At 39.1% G+C, this 19,462-nt stretch overlaps 1 protein-coding gene across 5 annotated transcripts in view; it reads right to left on the bottom strand.

The window, feature by feature from the left end:
- The window catches only part of AKAP7 (A-kinase anchoring protein 7), an 82,581-nt gene extending 64,816 nt beyond the window's left edge, over positions 1-17,765 (bottom strand). For all 5 annotated transcript variants that reach the window (XM_041423780.1, XM_041423776.1, XM_041423777.1 and 2 more), the window contains exons 1-5: positions 17,508-17,765; positions 12,291-12,440; positions 11,095-11,240; positions 6,384-6,520; positions 2,166-2,326 (exon numbers count right to left, since the gene is read on the bottom strand). In XM_041423780.1, coding sequence (XP_041279714.1) covers positions 2,166-2,326; positions 6,384-6,520; positions 11,095-11,240; positions 12,291-12,440; positions 17,508-17,667 — 754 coding nt within the window. In that variant the 5' untranslated portion in view covers positions 17,668-17,765. The remainder of the gene's footprint in view (positions 1-2,165; positions 2,327-6,383; positions 6,521-11,094; positions 11,241-12,290; positions 12,441-17,507) is intronic.
- Between the last annotated feature and the right edge of the window lie 1,697 nt (positions 17,766-19,462).

Raw genomic sequence — 19,462 nt, 5'->3', positions numbered from 1 at the left:
AGCCTGACTGTTGTATTACAGTTCAGTCCTAACTGTATTAAAATATTTAATAATAAAATCAACATTTAATAATAATTTAATAAAATCAACATTTCTTAAAAACAAAGGACCAAAAGCAAATGAGATATTTGTATGTATAAACAGAAGAGTAACTTTTCTGTTTGTGAAATACAAGCTCCCTCTCATGGTCAGACCATAACACGCATCACTAATCCATAAAATCAACATCTGCATATCCTGTAGGTAAAAAAACCAGGATTCACTTATTCACTTTTATCAACTTCAATAGCATTTACAATGTAGTTATCAAAATAAAAACCAAGCACTTCATTACTTTTTCCAAGTTCACTTAGTATCTGTGCTGGTTTTGGCTGGGTACTTTTCTTCTTAGTACCTAGCATAGGGTTATTTTTTGGATTTATGCTGAACAGAGGTTTGATCATTCAGGGATGTCTTGGTTACTACTGAGCAGCACTTGCACAGAGGCAAGACCTTTCCTGTTTCTCAGCCCACCTCTCCAGCAAGCAGGCTGGAGGTGCACAAGGAGCTGGGAGGGGACACAGCTAGGACAGCTGACCTCAATGACTACAGAGATATTCCATTCTGTATGTATCACCCTCAGCATATATAGTGCTGGAGAATTAAGAACGAAGGAGGATAGCATTTGTCTTCCCAAGTCACTCTTATACATGGAGCCCTGGTCTCCTGGAGATGGCTGAATATGTGCCTACCCATGGGAAATGGGGAATGAATTCTTTGTTTTGCTCTGCTTGAGTGCATGGCTTTCGCTTTCCCCATTACACTGTCTTTATGTCAACCCACAAGTTCTCACTTTTACTCTTCCAACTCTCTCCCCTAAATGGCCGGGGAAGAGTGAGTGAGTGAGTGGCAGTGCAGGACTGAGCTGCCAGCTGGGACTAAACCATAAGAGTCCTTCAAAGGTTCTGTGGTGCAGCAAAGCAGAAGAAAGATTTTTAAAATGTCCTGTAATTGTACATGTCACTGTAAGCGCACAATTTCTAAAAGACTTTGACAAAGAGTTATCAAAATACTCCTCAAACCTCTGTCAGAACTGTTTGGCACTATTCCTGGTAGATAATTAAATGATACTAATGTCTTTTAATGGATTTTTGGGAAGTAACTAGGAAATCAGAACAAACAGAAGATTCACATTAGCTCTGCTTTTCCTGGACTTCCCTCTCTGGCAAACCTACATCTACACTGGTATTAGCAGACACACAATGACCACATTCAGATGTTATTATCAAACAATTTCTCTATATAAATTACAAAAGTAAATGGTTTTCTAGCATTTAGAAGCTAATTTAACTTCATCTATTTTCTATTGACTATGTTATCAATATTTCTCTTTCAGTGATGTACAACACAAAATAACAACATGAAATCAAAATTCACCTTAGAACATAGCAGAAGCCATACATAATCTTGAAGCAGCAAAACAGTGATTCCTTAATAAATTCAACTGAGGTCTTTGTAAAAGGTCAAACCAGCTGCACGTCAGAAATGCAACTAATGAATTGCTAGAGAAAACACTGTATTGATGAAGAATTTTTCAATTTTTCCATCGGTACTGGACTGCAAAGAGATAGTGTGACAGCAGCAGTCCTTGCTACTCTGCAAAATGGGTTATTGCTCTATTAAAAAATGGTGTGACCTTACATTCCTCAGAACACAAAAGATAATTCATCAATACTGAAAAACTCTTTTAAAGAATCTTTCCAAGGAATAGTTGGAATTGCCGGGATAGTTTTAAAGGACACCACTGAATTACAGACAGTAATGTTCTTTGAGAATTTTTATTAAATATCTGTAAACAACATAGTTTAAGTATAGACTCATAGGCAGATAAAAATGGGACCAAAACAAAGGTAGCATGGAGTCTTTACATCCCAATTACAAATTTGCACTATGTTTTTTACATATACTAAATAAAAAGTTACCAGAGAACAGTACTGTCTGTCTGTAATTTATTTAACATCATTTTGAAATATGCAAAGTAGGCTAGGAAATTAATTATGTAGCATTTACAGTTGTTAAAGGTAAATTAATATTGACTAAATTAGCACCAACTTGTCTTTGTGCTTCACTCTTATTTAGGTTGTTGAGAAGTCTTTACAACACTTAACTAGATTGACAAGTTGTACCTGCTATTTCCTTAAGTAGTGTTGTATGATCATTTTCTGCCAAATTCACAAATCCAACTTGATTTCTGAAGTGATCAATTCCTTGAAAAGACAAATCCAGTCTTTTTCCTTTCAGGAGATCATCTAAAAAAACCTTGCTGTCTGAAAGAGCACCAACTGCTCTGTTGAGAGGAAAGAAAAGACCAATGTCAAATATATTTCTGCTGTTAATATTGCTATTAGTCATTATATCAATAAATGTAACAAATATTTTTAGTAGCAATTTATTATCTACTGTAGTACTTTTCCACTACTTTCTATCAATACAGTTGTTGTTGTTATTATTATTATTACGACATTTTATAAAGGTAAAATGGCTCATACACTGCGCTGTAAAACCGAACAAATAATAAAGGGAGACTTAGCAGTTGGTGTAATTCCTTAAAAGAGTTTATCTCAGTCCTCAAGGTAACTAAGATGAACTAAGATTTGACAAAGATTCTTCTTCAGTCAAAGTTACTACAGTGTTAATTAAATTATAAACAGATGTGACATTACATATATAATGATAAAATTATATGGAAATTACAATTAAGCTCATGGAAACTGTTATTTAAAGAGGTACTATCTCAATTTATGTTTACTTTCTGTAAGAGCTAAGAGGCGTGCACAGAGTAGCTGCAATAACAGGGTACAAACCTTTTAATAATCGCCTTAATAAGCCACATCAAGTGTATGTACAATTACATGAAATAATTGTTTTGAACCACATTAAAAGTGATTTAAATTCTAAACAAAAGAACACATAAACATTTTAGTGTTTTCTAAAAGATTTCTCACATCTCACAGTTTAATTCTAGTCAATTAACCTGAATTTAATCTTTTCTCCAAATCGATGCAGACTTCATAAACGCTAGATGGCAGTAATAGGTTAAAAATGCTCAAAAGAAGTATTTTTACTTTTTCTGTTCTAGCTGGATAAAACACCAATCACCAAACAAAACAATCACCAATTTCTACAGACTAAATTATTTCAGCTGGTACAATTCCAAGAGTCTCTGCACATTCCCATTGTGTTTAACAAGCTGGATGTGAATTGTGCATTAACAGGGTCCTAGACCAAGTTAAGAAACACACGAAGGTTGATTACATGAGAAAATACCCTTCATTGATAGAGCCCTCCTGTGGTCTTTCTAGAGGGCCTTAATCTATAAACTAGAAGTACTTTAGCTCGTTTTAAACACCAATGTCATTACTTGTTCCTTGGCAAAGATATTTTACTCTAAGTGTAGGCTCTGTCACTTACCTACCCTCTTATCACTGTAAGACAAGCCTGTTCCTGTGTCTTCCCTATGTGCTGTACTTCAAGACCTTTCAAAAATACCATCTAATACTGGTTCTTCCTGTCAGATTACTTCATATGTAAGCTGGCATAGATTTATTTACTAACATGAACCTAAAAATTGGTCCAAAACAAGAACAGATATTTCAAATACACTGAGTCAAATTAAGTTAAAGCTTGAAGAGGGCTTTTAAGTATTGATTCATTAACGTATCTAAAACCCGTCTGTGGATTTTTTACGTGTGAGGACTAACCCACAGAAAGTCCATGGAAAGCTCTGTTCCTCAGCTGAACAGAGATTTGTCTTTCCGTACTGTAGGGTCTGCTGCAGAACTCGCTGACCAGCCCAGGCCTACCTGATGAGTTCCTTGAAAGGTCAATCCACATACTGCAGTGTGCTTTCAGTTTAGCACTCTGGCATCAAAGATCTACTTTTTCTTTTATTTACAATCTCTCAAACACTAAAATATGTAGAAAAATAGCTGTTGTCTCACTCTAGATATCTTACCTTTTGTATTCTATCAACCACTTCATAACATCTAACAATTGCTTTTTAAGAATAATGCACAAGGACAAACATTTCCACTGAAGTCAATAGCTAAAAACACAACAGTGGTATTTTCTTGGTCTTCCATACCAAATAGTATTTACAATGCCAACTAGTAATTACACTCAGTGCAACTAATCAAGAGATACACAAAAAGTTTACAAGCACTTTGATCTAAAATCAAAAAGGAAATAAAAAAAAATTAAACAGCATATTCTAAGTGAACACAAGCTGGAATTATAGAAGCAGTGCATGTTTTCTTCCTATATTGTTGTAATGTAAATATTGTGGCACTTAAAATTCACCAAGTTTCTTTTTAGAAATGTCTGAGTTTTAATTTTGATCACTTGTTAGAAAAAGCAATCTCGCAAAAAAAGCCAAACTCAGTTCCATCATTCTGTTATTTGTAATGCGAAGGTGAGATTCACAGAGTCTTTGACAGAAAACTAGCAAGAAAAACTTGACACTATAATCTCATAATTAGGCATTTACTGTGGAGGCAGACATCCTGATTTCTAGCACCTGATCCCATGACTATGCATACAGTTAGCATAGAGTAGAACTTCTTGGCTTGAAGGGAGTGCTGTCATGACTCTTGATTGCTTTCTTTCTAGTTTCAGAATCTCACATTCTTGATTTCATACAGTCCTATAAAAAGAGATGTATAGTGTATTCATGAAGGCTAGACCAGTCAATCAGTTAGGAAACTCACATGGGAATTGCAGGTCTGGATTCCCTTAGAAAGGGCGGCCTAGAATACAGATCTTCCATTTTCAGGGTGAAAGCTGTATGTACTAAAATACCATACAAAGGGCTTTGTGCTGAATTGAATGTTATGTTTAGCACATTCTTATCACGCATTTGACTTCAAATAGCATTCAACACATTTCATTTCTGTGTAGACAGAGGCACTATTGTGCAAACACAGTTGAAAAACTGTAGATATCTAAGTAACTCAATGGATCCAAACCTAAGGATCTGTGAACTCTCAGATGCCCAGCTGACTAGCTGCACTTTGTTTGAGAGATTACTCTTCCCCTATATTACACACAGGTTCTTTTGCCAGCCTGGATCTTGGTTTCTTTCCATTAACCTGGTATCAAAAATCGGTGAAGCAATAAAAAGGCAAATTCAGCATTTTACTCTTTCAAATCTCCAAAAAAATTAAACAAAAAATATCAGTTATCATTTTGTGTTTTTTAAATCTCATTTAAAAGAACATGCAATCTAGAATACCTGAGGACAGCTGAGCTAGAAACCTATAGAAGGCATCTGGCCAGGAAAGGGGTGAATCTCTGAGGAAGCTGCTGCTGACTAGAGGACAGTTCTGAGTGCCTGGACTGTAGAGTTCTGCTGGGAGAGGCAGAGAAGAACTCTGTAAGTCAGTGCTTTGGTGGCATTCAGACAAGTGAAAGCTGAGAAGGGGCTCACAGAGTAGCAGAATATCCTGAATTTGAGAATATTTGTTTTGGTATACAGTTTTAGACTCTTAAAAAATACTCATGAAGAGGCACATGTGCTTTGAGGTACAATCCCATGCTCCTTTTTTTAAAGTTTGCTTCAAACCCTTTAAAAAAAAAATCTCACATAAACAGCTGGTGGTTGTTCTCACCAATTTTCAGGTGCTATCACAGTTTACTCATTAACCAGGCACATGGAGAGGGGAGGGAATCTACCAGATCTAGTATCCTTTGCTTGCCTTTTTATTCTCTGTTCGTGGCTGTTTCTCTCTCCTTCGATCAAACTGTTGATGCTGACAAATTGCATCTTCACAGTAGAAGACAGACAAGGACTATAGAGATCTCAAGGATATAGCATTCAAAGGAAACAAGTGTGTAAAAACAAGGCATCTGATTTAGATATACTGATCATTCATTATTTTTAGGTGTGTCAAAGGTTTTCAGCTAAAATACTTCTACTTATTAGAAGCATGTCCTTCACTCCCAAATGGCTCCTACATTCTACCTTGGATTCTCACTTTCTTATAAGCAATCTGGACTTCAATAGATTTTTAATTCCCCTGTCTCCCCTATATCAAAACATTATTTTTAAAGAATTACTTCTGCAAACATGAAATCTGTGTGTGCAACTTTAGCACACAGTAGGAAAAATGCAATGGAAAAACACATATTTTGTTCAGAGCTTATAAGTTATGAAAATGGCTAATACTAAGACTAGCATTTTAAAAGCAACATGACTTAAATATTCTATAACCCTAGTAAGTTAGGGCTGTGTATGGCACAAAAAAATGTCAGTTAACCCTGCTAGTCTCTTTATGAACACATAATACTAGTATATACTAAACTAAGCAAAAATACTAGTATATACTTAATTTACACTAAATACCTACATGCTAATTTCTTCTTCACTGGATAAATGCATCACTAACATGGTGACATGCAATGAGCCGGAGCGAACCATTGCTTTGGAAAGCCTTTGATCCTTTTGTATTATTGCATCTTGGAGAGCCTGAATACTGCCAGTAATCTGGGAAGAAAGACACAGAAACAACAGTTAGCCACTACAACAATTACTGTATCCCATCATGCAAGTGAACAAGAAAGCACACAAACTAAAACAAATGTTTATGTAAAAACCATTCTAGCAGAAGAAAGTTTTATCCTCTGACAAAGCTGTGCTAATTGACCTGAGTGAACCCAAACTGGGTACAAATAGAGTGATTAATAAATCACTGGACACTCCCCATCACATCTGAATAGGAGTTTCCTTCCACAAGTATTATAAACTCCTGAAGCAGGTTAAAAATCACCCAGTTCTACACTGCTAGTAATACCAACAAAAAGCTTCTTCAAGGAATAGCTCTATCCACTCTGCCAAACATCTATCTTCCTATGTGCAGGTAGGTGACTAAAGAAAACCTGATCTTTGCAGGGCTGGGCACATACAAACCCAGAATATTCAGTAAATAATTTGTAGAGATACCTAATTTGCAATTCTGATTATACTGTCCAATAGACAGATATAATGTATATACTCCCTTCGAATGTATTTACACAAATTTCCTTGCAGCAAGTATAGAGTTCTAACTTCATCAGTCCTTCTCTTTAAAAACACTGGAATTACATTTTTTAATTTAAAATTATTTATATGGTTATACATGCCCTATAAATTGTATCCAAAATGTTTACTGTGCTTGACATTATGCTTGTTGTATCGTAGCAATTTAAAAAACAAAAAACAAAAACCAAAAGCCTGCAAGAATTCTTGAGTATATCAGTGAAAATTAGATTAAGTCAAATAAACCTGACCATCTGACAAAATGAATTATTTCTTAAAGCACAGTGAAGAAAGACATTACAGACAAATCATCTTTGGTGTACAAAATCTAAAAGAAGCATGTTGAAAACTCCAATCTCACTTTTTTGTTGTTTATTTATTTGAAATTGAGTCGTGAACACTTCACAAATGTACTGTACAGACTTTTAATAGATGAGCACAAGTAGCTCTTAGGTATAAAAAAAGCACTGATATATTTTGGTAGCTCTGTTAATCATAAGGAGCATATAAATTTCTTGGGGAAAAAAACCACAATCTAATGGGAGTGGTCAGTATTTTTGACTGAATTTCTTAAGATGAGTTTTGCCAAGAAAAAATCTTACCCAATAAGCCATAGATATTCAGTAGTGTCATATAAATATAACTAAATTATAACTCAAAGGAACTGATGCAAGCAAGGGTAGGGAGAAGGACGGAAGGTAAAAGCCACTTGCCAGAAAAGGGGATACGGCATTTACAAAACCACAAGTGTCTTAAGTAGTGTACGACACATGAAGAAAATTCCACCATCATTTTATCATAAATCATGTTGCAATAAGACCGTCTTCCTTCCTATGTCAGAACTGATCTTATCCTGGATAAATAACAGTTTCATTGTCTCAGATACAGGAGGAATTTAATCCATATTTAAGCAAAGAGCTGGTAAAGGTGATCCCTGCTAATTACAATGTATTGACTGAATAATTATTTAAGTTTATAAGCTAAAACAACAACAACAACAACAAAAAAGAAACAAAACTCAAAAATTAAATGTCATACTAATTACAATTTTATTCAATTTTCAACTATTGCTTCTACATTTAACTTGCACCTGTGAGCTAGCAAAGGAAAAAATATAAATGTAAGTGTACAAGCCCTTCAGAGAACAGAAGATAGATGTGGAACTGTGTTTTCACAGCAGTAAAAAGCATCCTAGCTCTGAAAGAGATCAATATTACTCAGCATTTATTTTAGCAGCCAATACCCCACATCCCCATACCCCTATAGCTTCCTTCAGTAGTACTTCCACAAAAGCATGTTCTTTCAAGGCTCACTCTTTTATGCAAGCACCAATGACACAAAAACTGTAGGAAATTAATACCTCTGAGATGTCAATTTTTCCGTCCAAAATTGGACAACAGGTTGAAAACCCAAAAAACCCCAGTGGACAGGCTCATAGCTGTATAAACTCTATTAGGAAACCAAGCTAAAAACCTAACAAATAATATGGCTTTGGAACAAGGGTAAGTCCAAAGACAGCCAGTTATCATTTGCAGAGAAAAATTACTGCTGAATCCATCAAGAAAGTATGAAAAATCCTGCCCTTTGGATACAGGTAAAATAAAAAGAAGGCTGAGCACATCCTCTCTCTCTGGCTAAATGACAATGCTTTACACAATCAACATTATTTGGAAAGAAAAAAAAAAGTTTCCAAGTAAGTTTTTCTAAATTTCCAAATTTTTCAGATGTTTTTCCTGAAGCAATCAAAGTTGTAAGAGAACAGCTGTGCCATCACAATGCATATCACAATTTCAGATTTGTTCTGTTGTCTCCAATAAATCTAAGGTGCAATTACATTTGAGTGTACTACTCTAATGAAGCAAACTAGGACTCTTCCAATGCTATATAACAAGCTTTGACCCCCTGCATAAATAAAAACTTTAAACTGCTATTTAGCCTGTTACTTGCATCACCTTACAAAGTATTGTTTTACATTTCAACTGTTATCAAGCTATTTGTTTTCACTTGAGATGTCCTAACTTAAACCAAAACCTTTTTGAGGACATGTCACACTTAACAATTCCTCTCTCTGATTCTTTTTTTGAAAAAAAAGTTAAAAAAAAGCCTCAACTACTGATTTCAAGATTTCCTCTCCCATTACTTGAAGTACATTATTCTGAGGAGTAATAGAATAACACTGTTTTGTTTATCACAAGCAAAGAAAATGTAAAGCTTTAAAGATTTAACAGATCAAGAGTAATTATAGTCAAGACTGGAGAACCCTGAAAGACTAACCTTGTACCAAGTGATAACACATCACATAAGTCATAACTTTAAAAAAAACCCACCCAAACAAATAGAAAGGATACAATGATCATAATCTATTTAACTATTTTTACACAAGTAATAATGCAAAGTTCAATATAAATTCAAAATTAATGGAACAACACTTTCCAGTTCTAAAGATTCAAAGCAATTTAAATGAAAACAAGCAAACTGTTCACTTTCCAAGAGGAACAGATGATCAAGTGTTTCAGAATATCCTTTATTACAAAATTTCCTCTGTGTAAAGCTTAAATTACTACATAAAATTCAAATAAACAACACTTATGCTTCAAATTCTTCACTAGAATAAAATAAGCTCTTCAAAAAATAAAGGTCTCTCATTACCAACTGAAATACTACCAGCAATTACCAGATTCACTCTGGCTATCAAGAAACTAGGTGTCTAAATTTTGGCTAATATTGCCTATAAAAATTCCAATGCGTATTCTCTACTTTCAGAACAACTCTACTTCTAAGGCAAGTATAAACAAAACTTTCTAGCAAAGTCCTGGAGTTCTCAAATCTCTGAGCTTAAATTTAAAGTTGTTTCTGTACCTCTGTAAATGACATGACTAAATAATGACATCTAAAAAACCAAGCACACTTAAGACCTTCCCAACTAACCCTTGGGCATAGTAACAATCATCAGGAGGAATTCTCAATTACCAGATTATATAACTCCTAAATTATTCTTGCACTTGTTAAATCACGGAATTTGTTAAACAGATCTGGAAGAAAAGATATTTTAAAAGAAGATGTCACAAAAGATATCCTACAACATTTGAACAGGCTATCCTGGATCTTATAAAACCAGCCTTTACAATCTCTTCTTCACATATTATGCTTTGAAGAATCAAAGACTGCAGTGTCATTTTCAAACTTATTTTATTCTCATTTCATTTTTTCTTAATCTTCTTTTACTTTTTCAGAGAACTGATAATACAGATGTAAGATGAGTTAAAATTCATCTGAGATAGTTTCTGATATTAAGAAATCCAATGAACTAAATTTGCAAATGGTGTTAAACTGCTGGCTTCAACTTTTTAAACATAACACACCTACTTTCCTTGTTTCAGACACAGAAGATATCAAAGATGTACCAGAGACAACCTACAGCATGTAAGAAATCATATTCATTTACTGCCTAAATGAGACAACTCATGTAACTGCAAGGAAATACATTGTCTTAAAGACAATGTCTTAAAGAGCTCTTTGCATTTCCTGAATTCATGTGAACAACATCTCACTAAAACAACAGTTGTTTGAATGTTATGTAAGATTAATCATTTTACTGGAAAATGCTAAACTATAAACTGCCAAGTTAAAACAGTAAGAGATCCAAATATAAATTTTATCTATAAAGAAATCTAAAAATATTGCTAGAATTTTTCACATTAAATTAAATATGAATGTCTCTCTTCCTTATTCTATGTGAACAACAAAACAGGCAATACTGAACACTGCAGAGGGGAAATTTCAGCCAGCTCAAGTAAAATCCGTAAGACTGACAAACTGAATAAAAATGTAAGTATTTTTCCTACAGTCTTTTTTAGAAAAGCAATTTTATTCACAAAAAACATTACATAACATAGCATTACTCATTGAATAGACTGGTAGTATGTCTTTAAAACTACCTGAGAAAAAATTGTTTTGCACAATATCAAACGCTGTTGTTAGAAACACATGCAGCTATTGAAATATTTCTGGTTATACCAAATTAGTATAATAAAGACTATCACCTTTGGATTAGTAATTGGAAGAGAAATGAAATAATTTGGCTGATACTGTTTGTTCTTTTTCTTCTTTCTCTCAATGCCTTCTTCCATTTCCCTTCCAGTAGTCCGCTTTCTTTTCTTCTTAACACTTAGTTCAGAAGTTGCATGCACTGAAGAGAAAAAAAAAGTCACTTTCAGCACAGACATTTAAACAAACACATTCTTAATATCATACCAACAGGAGCTGGACTTGAGTCAACTGACTGGAGCATCTCTTCCTACTCACCTGCTCTGCCCATGCTCTGAGCTGTTTGACTGGGATCCAACTCTGACTGGAATTAATGCAGCCATACAAGTGATGTACCACACCTGAACTAACAGCCGACACCTCTGAGCCAGGTTTTTAAGCTGCTAAGACAGACAGACACATGGCTTCCAAATCACTGAGCCTCCCTTAGCCAATGTATGCAGCAGGACAACAGGCCTGCAAATTGTCCATACTTGAACATAGACATGACTGTAGAGCAGAAAGGCCAATATTAAACTCCAAAAATCCCATGCATTCTGCATTTTGAAATATAAAAAGCAGTAATACACAGGATTATTAAAGCTAAAAGTTGTACTAGACTAAGACTAACCAACCAATAGCACATGAACCAAACCCAGCCCAGAAGAAAATAACATCCCAGCCAGATCTGCTCTCTACCTCCTCCTTTGCCAGAGACAACTGATATAATAAAAGAAATGTGTGCGCCCTCAGTTCTTCCTTTACACTTAACTGTGTTTCTCTCAGCTCACTTCCTTGAGCCTTTACAGACCCTTTCCCACCACATGGCCTGATACACACCCCCAAGCTGACCATGCTGCAGACATCCACTGTCCAATCAGAAGTGTACTTCCAGCCTCATGCTGGGAATACACATATTGAAGGACAGCTCACAAAACCCATCACCTGAGAAGCTCACATACAGTAATGTGAATTGACATACGAAATGTCTTTATTCTGTGACTCACTGCTCCACAGGATAACAAAAGGGTGAACTCTTAATATGCTCAAGTACTGCAGGACTGAATAGTAATAAGAGAGGCTCTGGACTGCAACTGTGTGCAGGGAGACTGTTCCATGTGCCTGGCCCATGTGTCCTTGCCAACAGGCAGGACCAAGAACCAAGTACATGATGTGTCTATGCTTTCACATTTCTTCTGTTTAATGTACTTACTAGCACATTCATCTTCAATATCTATGTCCACAAATGGCATTTCTGCCATTAGAGAATCTACTGAATCCGCAGCACATGGCTCTTCACTCTGTTGTGTTTTTTCCTTATTCTCTTTAAGGATTTTCTTTTCCTGTATATTTTCCAGCCCATCTGTAATATATTTAAAATAACACACTGGGTCTTAGTTTTTTATATATACAGTTAAGAGACATTATACATAAGCAACACACCAAATAAACATTTCATTAATTATCAGTGAATAAATATTGACATACAACCCTGTAAGGATCCTGTTCTTCTTCTTTATCAACAGATCAGTAGAAATACTGTAACATTTTATGTGGAATAGCAAAAAATAGAGTTCTGCTTTCTATATTTTAATAGCCCAGGGTCTTGTTTGGTTCCAAGTAAATGAAATTACTGCAAAAAAGCCCCCCAACTTATAATTGAGCATAAAAAATAATACCCTTCAGACATCACATAATGTTCATTTTAGATAACAGTAATGGCATATGAAATTCAGTGCAGACAAACATTGGCAAATTAATTCCCCTGTAAACACACTGAAAATGAGGCATGAAGAAGCAAGAAGGGAATCCTATCATTCCACATATAACAAAGGGTTCTCAGCTGACTCTATTATTCAGGAATGAGATGATCACTATTCCTGCATCTCCCACTCAGTATAGCATGTTTTAGACAGCAATGATCTGAATTCCTCTTTCTAAAAACTGACTTTTAGTATTTAAGCTAAAGAAAGAAGTCAATGTAAATGAAAACACATCTTGCATGCACAAAGATATACATGAAGCTCTACCTCAGAGTAATATCACAATCACAGAACATTTTGAGTTAGACAGGACAGAATGTCCACTAACAAGTTTTTGAAAAAGTCTTTTTCCCCAAGAGTATCACCTGAGCATGAGTCATTTCCTTATGTCTACTTCATGCTTCTGCATCAGTAAACTCTAATATTGGCATATTAAGTTATACCTTAAAAAAAAATAAAAATAAAAATCTTCTCTAGCCGCAAACAATGGGCATATAATCAGGCACCCAGCAATACTCTTTTGGGACAGCTCCACGATGGGATTACTGTAGTGGAAGGAGCTGTGTGTTAGAATTGCAGTTTATCCCAGGACAGCTCATTACTACAGACAACACACTTTCAAAGCTCCTCTCATGACCAGTGCGGATGGCCCAAATCTGGCCTAAGAGGAAAATTCAGCAGCAAAAGTGTACACTATGTTCTTAAGGCATGCAAGGCTACACATGTAGAAAATCGATATTACAGACCCAGTGTGGGTGATTATCACCCTGTGGAATGTTTCTTACACATATCACTTTATGCTAGGGAAGATAAATAAAAGAACAACCTGATTAAATGCTAATTCACTCCAGGCTAAAGTGGGAAGCATAAATCACTCTGTGGTTATAGTCTGACACCTAACTTTATCCTCCTAGGCTATTCAAAGGAAACAAAGTATTTAAACTTGTTACTTGTTCCCTCTGCAGAGACTAAAGAACTATGCATAACAAACGGATGCAAAAGCAATAATAAAATTATTACTTAACATTTAGATTAAAGATCACACAAACCAGATTTTTTCTGGTATCCATGAGCATACAGAAAACAACCCTGGATCCAAAGAGATCTCAAAGGGAAGGACAACACAGACGTCCATGAAACTGACAAACAAGTAGGTCAGGCTGGGGCAGAAAACCTCAAAATTCAGCAGTGCAGAATCATCAGCTGAGAGCAAAAGGTTTGTTAAGGTAGCATCAGCTACAGAACAAGGACTCACATAAATCTGAGGGGTGTACATTGCAATTACAGGTTTACTTTGTTCTGTTTGATCAAAAAGCAACATACTTGCGCAACTTGGCAAAATGCTGCCTGTTCACAATAGTCAAGGCACAGATAAAGTAATTAAGAATGCACCTGCAGTAAAGTGAACTGAGCCGGCACTGTGTCTAAATTCTACAAGGTGTGCTTCTACAAAAAAAAAAAACAAAAAAAACAACTCCCTCACTTTTTTGAAAATACTAATTAAAGAAATCAGCAACAAACTTCAAGAGTTTCATTCTAGTCGCTAATACAACTTGAAAACAAGATTTTTCAAACTTCTTGACATAACGTTGATAATCTGAAACCTAGAGTACAAAACCAGCTTCTGTAGGAACTCCTTGACCATTGAGCTGTTCTAGGATAAGCTCTTATTTCTTAATTGCATGCTTAATTATATTTGCCTGAATTTCATACATGAGTAGGTGTATCCATTATTCCTTTCTTTGTATTTAAATGACTGTTGATCTTCACCAGCAGGACAAAAAAAACCAAAACATGATACAGCTACCTTATAAAGGACAGACCACAAAAACAAGGAGCAATAAAACATATTTGATTGTGCTCTGATCCCAGCTGCCTTCTCTACATATTCAGATTGTTTCAGATAGAACAATCTTCTATTATTTGACATATATGTATCACAGATGATAGTGAGACTTGATCTTCACACACTGTTCCCTGTTCACTACATTTATGTTAATCTGTTTAATAGGTTTATCACAGAATCAATTAGGTTGGAAAAGACCCCTGAGGTCATTGAGTCCAACTTATGACTGAACACCACACTGTCAACAAGGCCATGGCACTAAGTGCCACATCCAGTCTTTCCTTAAACAGAATCAGAGACATGAATCCAACATCTCTCTGGACAGCCCGTTCCAACATCTAACCACTTTTTCCATGAAAAATTTCTTCCGACTGTCCAACACAAGAATTTCTTCCAAATGTCCACATGTCCCTGTGTGCAGCTTAAGTCAGTGTCCTCTTGTCCTGTTGCTGGTTGCCTGGGAGAAGAGGCCAGTCCCCACATGGGGAGGCTACAGTCGCCTTCCAGGTAATTGTAGAGAAAGATAAGATCCCCCTGAGGCTCTTACTCCAGGCTAAACACCCCCAGCTCCCTCATCAGACTTGTGCTCCCTCATCAGCTGCTCCTCACCAGACTTGTGCTCCAGACCCTTCACCAACACCACTGCCCTTCTCTGGACACGCTCCAGCAACTCAATGTCCTTCTTGAACTGAGGGGCCCTGAACTGGACACAGGAGTCGAGGCATAGCCTCGTCAGTGACAAAAACATTGGGACAATCACTGCCCTGGTCCTGCTGGCCACACTATCACCAATCCAGGCCAGGATGCCATTTGCCTTCTTGGCCACCTTCTTGGCAAACCACTGGCTTATGTTTCATTGACTGTCAAAACCAGTACCCCCAGTCCTTTTCCACTGGGCCACTTTCCAGCCACTCTGTCCCCAGCCTGTAGTGCTGCAGGGGATTGTTGTGGCCAAAGTGCAGGACCCAGACTTGGTCTTGCTGAACCTCCTGTCACTGAAATCAGCCCATCAATCCAGCCTGTCCAGGTCCTTCTACAGAGCCTTCCTACCCTCCAGTAGATCAACACTCCAAACCCAACTTGATTTTGTCTGTGAATTTGCTATTGGAAGACCCAATACCCTCATCCAGGCTATCAATAAAGATATTGTACAGGACTGGACCAAACACTGATCTGGGGACACTACCAGTGACCAGCTGCCAGCTGGACGTGGCACCATTCACCACCTCTAGGCCTGGCTGTCCAGCCAGTTCTTAACCCCGAGAAGAGTGCACCTGCCCAAGCCATGGGCTGACAGCTTTGCCAGGAGTGTGCTGCAGGAGATGGTGTTGAAGACCTTGCTGAAGTCCAGGTAGACAACATCCACAGCCTTATTCTCATCCACCAGGTGGGTCACCTGGTCATAAAAGGAGATGAGGTTGGTCAGGAAGTATCTGCCTTTCCTAAACCTGTGCTAGCTGGCTCTGATTCCTTGGTTGTCCTGCCTGTGCTGTATGATCACACTGAAGATGATCTGCTCTGTCACCTTGCTGGGCACTGTGGTCAGGCTGCCAGACCTGTAGTTCCCTAGATCCTCCTTCCAGCATTTCTTGTAGTTGGGCATCACACTGGCCAGCCTCCAGTTGCCTGGGACCTCCCCAGTTAACCATGACTGATGATAGATGGATAATGGACTGTGGTGTAATGAGCTCTTCTGCCAGCTCCTCATCACCCTAGGATGGATCCCATCCAGGTCCATACACTTGTGAGCATCTAAGTGGTCAAGTGTCTTGAAGTCCTGTTTGATCACCCTGGTACTTTTCTCATCAACCTTGTCACTGTCAACCTGGACAGCCAGCAGCGGGTAGTAACCAGTGGGCAGGATTAGCTCAGGGAGTCCATTGGTAATATCCTTTACCAGTGGGCAGGATTAGCTCAGGGAGTCCTTTATCTGGGCCACAGGAAGTCATCAGACTTTCCTGCGGAATGGGTCCAACCAGCATACAGGGCCCTCAGTTTCCCTCAGAAGCAAGTCACCCACTACAACTACCCTTCTTTTTTTCTTAATACGTGTATTTGTGATCCACCTGGGTGACTTCATTAGTCTGGAAGAGCCTCCCGATAAACCTTCTCCACTGTTGTCTGACTGACCCTCAAGATCCAGGGCCTCCTACCTATTCTATAAGGGCACCTGGGGAGACAAGGGATGTCAGGAGCGGATTCCTCCACCCCTCTGAGCAGGGACCTTCTTCCATTCCCCCCCATCTGCCTGATGGCAAGAGGGTTTGGGGCTCCTTGACTCTTGCTGAGCTTTCACCTGCTGCTTTCTATTCATATTTTTAATAATAAACGAGTCCTGTAGAGACAGTTTAACTGAGAGCTGCTGTAAAAGTAGAAGGTCTTAATGTCGATGCATTTTGAACCTCCAGTGCTGGCACTACAGTTACCATAGCTAAGGAACTAATAACAATATAATAATAATAATAATAATAATAATAATAGTTTCTTGTGGAAAAAAATGGTGGGGTTAGTATTCAGCCAGGTCATATACACAGTTAGGGAACTAAAAAGAAAAGGAGTAGTAGTAAACTTAGGGAAAAGAAAGGTAAATTTAGTGTTCAGTCAGGTCGGATACATACACTGTCGGCAAACTTAGGGACTGAGCGGGGCAGGCAGGGAAGCGCTAGAGCCCTATCAACATGAGCCCAATTTACTAATTAATAACTTAATAATTAAGTTGAAAAGTTTTCCCCTACGCCCCAGCGCCCGCCCACAGTCCAGGGCGAGGGGTCTCTCCAGCGCCTGCCCTCCGCGCCCGGGCTGTTGCCCCGCCGCCTCTCACCGTGCTCCGGGGCCGCGCCGGCCGCGCTCCGGGCATCGCCCCCGGCCCGCGCCGCTCCCTCCGCCGGCCGCAGCGCCATGGGCACGGCCCGCCGGGCGAGCAGGCCTCGGGCCGCCGCCGAGCACAGCGCGGGAAGAAGCCGCTGCAGCAGCGGCCGCATGCCCGGCCGGGGCGAGCAGCGCTGCCCGCCAAGAAGCCGCGGGGCCGGAGCGGGTCTGGCGGAGCCTCCGCGCCCCTCGGGGAAGCAGCGAGGGAACGGCGCCGTGCGGCCGTGGAACTACAGCTCCCGGCACGCTCCGCGGCGGGCATGGGGCGGCCGCACGGCCCCACCCCTCAGCCGCTGCAGCGTGCGCTCCGAGGTGGCGGCGTGAGGCGGGGCTGCCCCTCACGGCGGGGCGCCGGGCCCGCAGCGGAGGGGCTCGGTTCGAGGGCAGCTCTCGCTCGGTGTCTCAACGAGAGGTGGCTGCCCCAGCGCTCGCCAAATCCCGCGGGGGGCTGCAGCCAGCGGACTTTGGCGTCCGTCGAAATAACCGGGTGTAGCTTAAGGCGGCAAAGCGCTAATTAGCAGTCATTTAGCAGCGGAGAACAGTCTTGCTCCGAATGTGCTCTGCTATACAGAGGCCCGGGCGCTCTGACCGCTGGCACTAATGGCTCTGTACAGCTCTGCCTGTACAGTCTCGTGTTGGCGATGGCCTCAAGGGTGATAAATTATATAAAGAATAGAAATTTTGATTTTACCTGAAGTTACCAAATAGACCTTAAAAACTAACTAGCAAAGAAAGATAAAAGGATGTGAAGGTATGTACACAGGATTATAAGAGTGGCTGGAGCCAGTGGAGAAAAAGATAAAAAGGGAGAGGCCGTTTGTGTCAGGGAAGGAAGGGGAGACGGTCTTTTCCTGCTTAAATAAAGACTTGGTGTCTCTTGGAAGCCGAGTCCTGTCAGGGTGTTTGGTGGGAGAAGCCAAGCTAAATGCCACCTGGTGCTTTTGCTGATTGGCTTATCCATGTAAACCAGATCTGAGGGAGCAGGTGGTATGTGTGCGTGTAAAGATTCCTACTTCCATTTGTAAATACAGTGGGGATGGTGTCACAACTCATCAGTAGAGGGGTGATGTTAATTGTAAATTCTCATCAGGCTGACCTCTTTGTGTTTTTAACTTTGGCAACCAGCCTGCTGTTGAGCCTCGAGTTGTTGGCTAACAAGCCCTTGAATTCCTGCAATGCATTTCCACAAACGTGGTGGCTAGCAAGTCCTTAATTTTATACCATACACTTCATTACATTCTCAACTTGCAAAACAAACTCAAAGGTGGTGGCCGGGAAGCCACAACACACTTCCATGAGCTCCCTACACCCACAACAAAGTTCAATATGGGAGGTAGAGTATGCCTGGCCATGTTTTGCCCAGGCAAAGCAAGAGGGGAGAGAAATAAAGAATTGAAAGGGAGAAAGAGTACAAAGAATATCACCAGTCCTCAGATCCTGCATTGGTCCTGCTGCGTTGGAGGGCCTGGAGCTGGGATCATGTGAAAGCAAGTGAAAGAGAGGGAAAAGAGTGTGAGAGGGCCTGACCTGCTTTCTTTTATAGATAGCCTGTGCAAGGCTCTTAAACAAACCAGATCTTTTGCCCTGTTTTGTTGATGTGTGCACAGCCAGCCCTTGGAGCCCTCCCACAGCAAGCGAGTGGGGACAGGGACACTGAGCACAAGTGTCAAAGTGAAGCAGGAAGTTGGGTCAGAACAGTTTTGCCCCACCTCTACATCTTTAGATCACACCTTTTCCATTGTAACACTCACAATGTTTGAGACAAAAAATGCTTATTTTCTCTCCATAGATGGCAAAAGCAAATAAATAAAATAGGATGGTTGGAGGAAACAGTATGCCTGCTGGAGGTTAGAAGCTGGTTGAAAGAAGAGTGAAAAATGAGGCCACTTCCTGTATTTGGCTCCTCAT

This window comes from Onychostruthus taczanowskii, unplaced genomic scaffold, assembly GCF_017590055.1.
Source record: "Onychostruthus taczanowskii isolate IOZ18803 unplaced genomic scaffold, ASM1759005v1 scaffold8, whole genome shotgun sequence".
NCBI classification, from domain to species: Eukaryota; Metazoa; Chordata; class Aves; order Passeriformes; family Passeridae; genus Onychostruthus; species Onychostruthus taczanowskii.
Note: the sequence above shows the minus strand (reverse complement) of the source record. Positions and strands in the feature narration are given on the sequence as shown.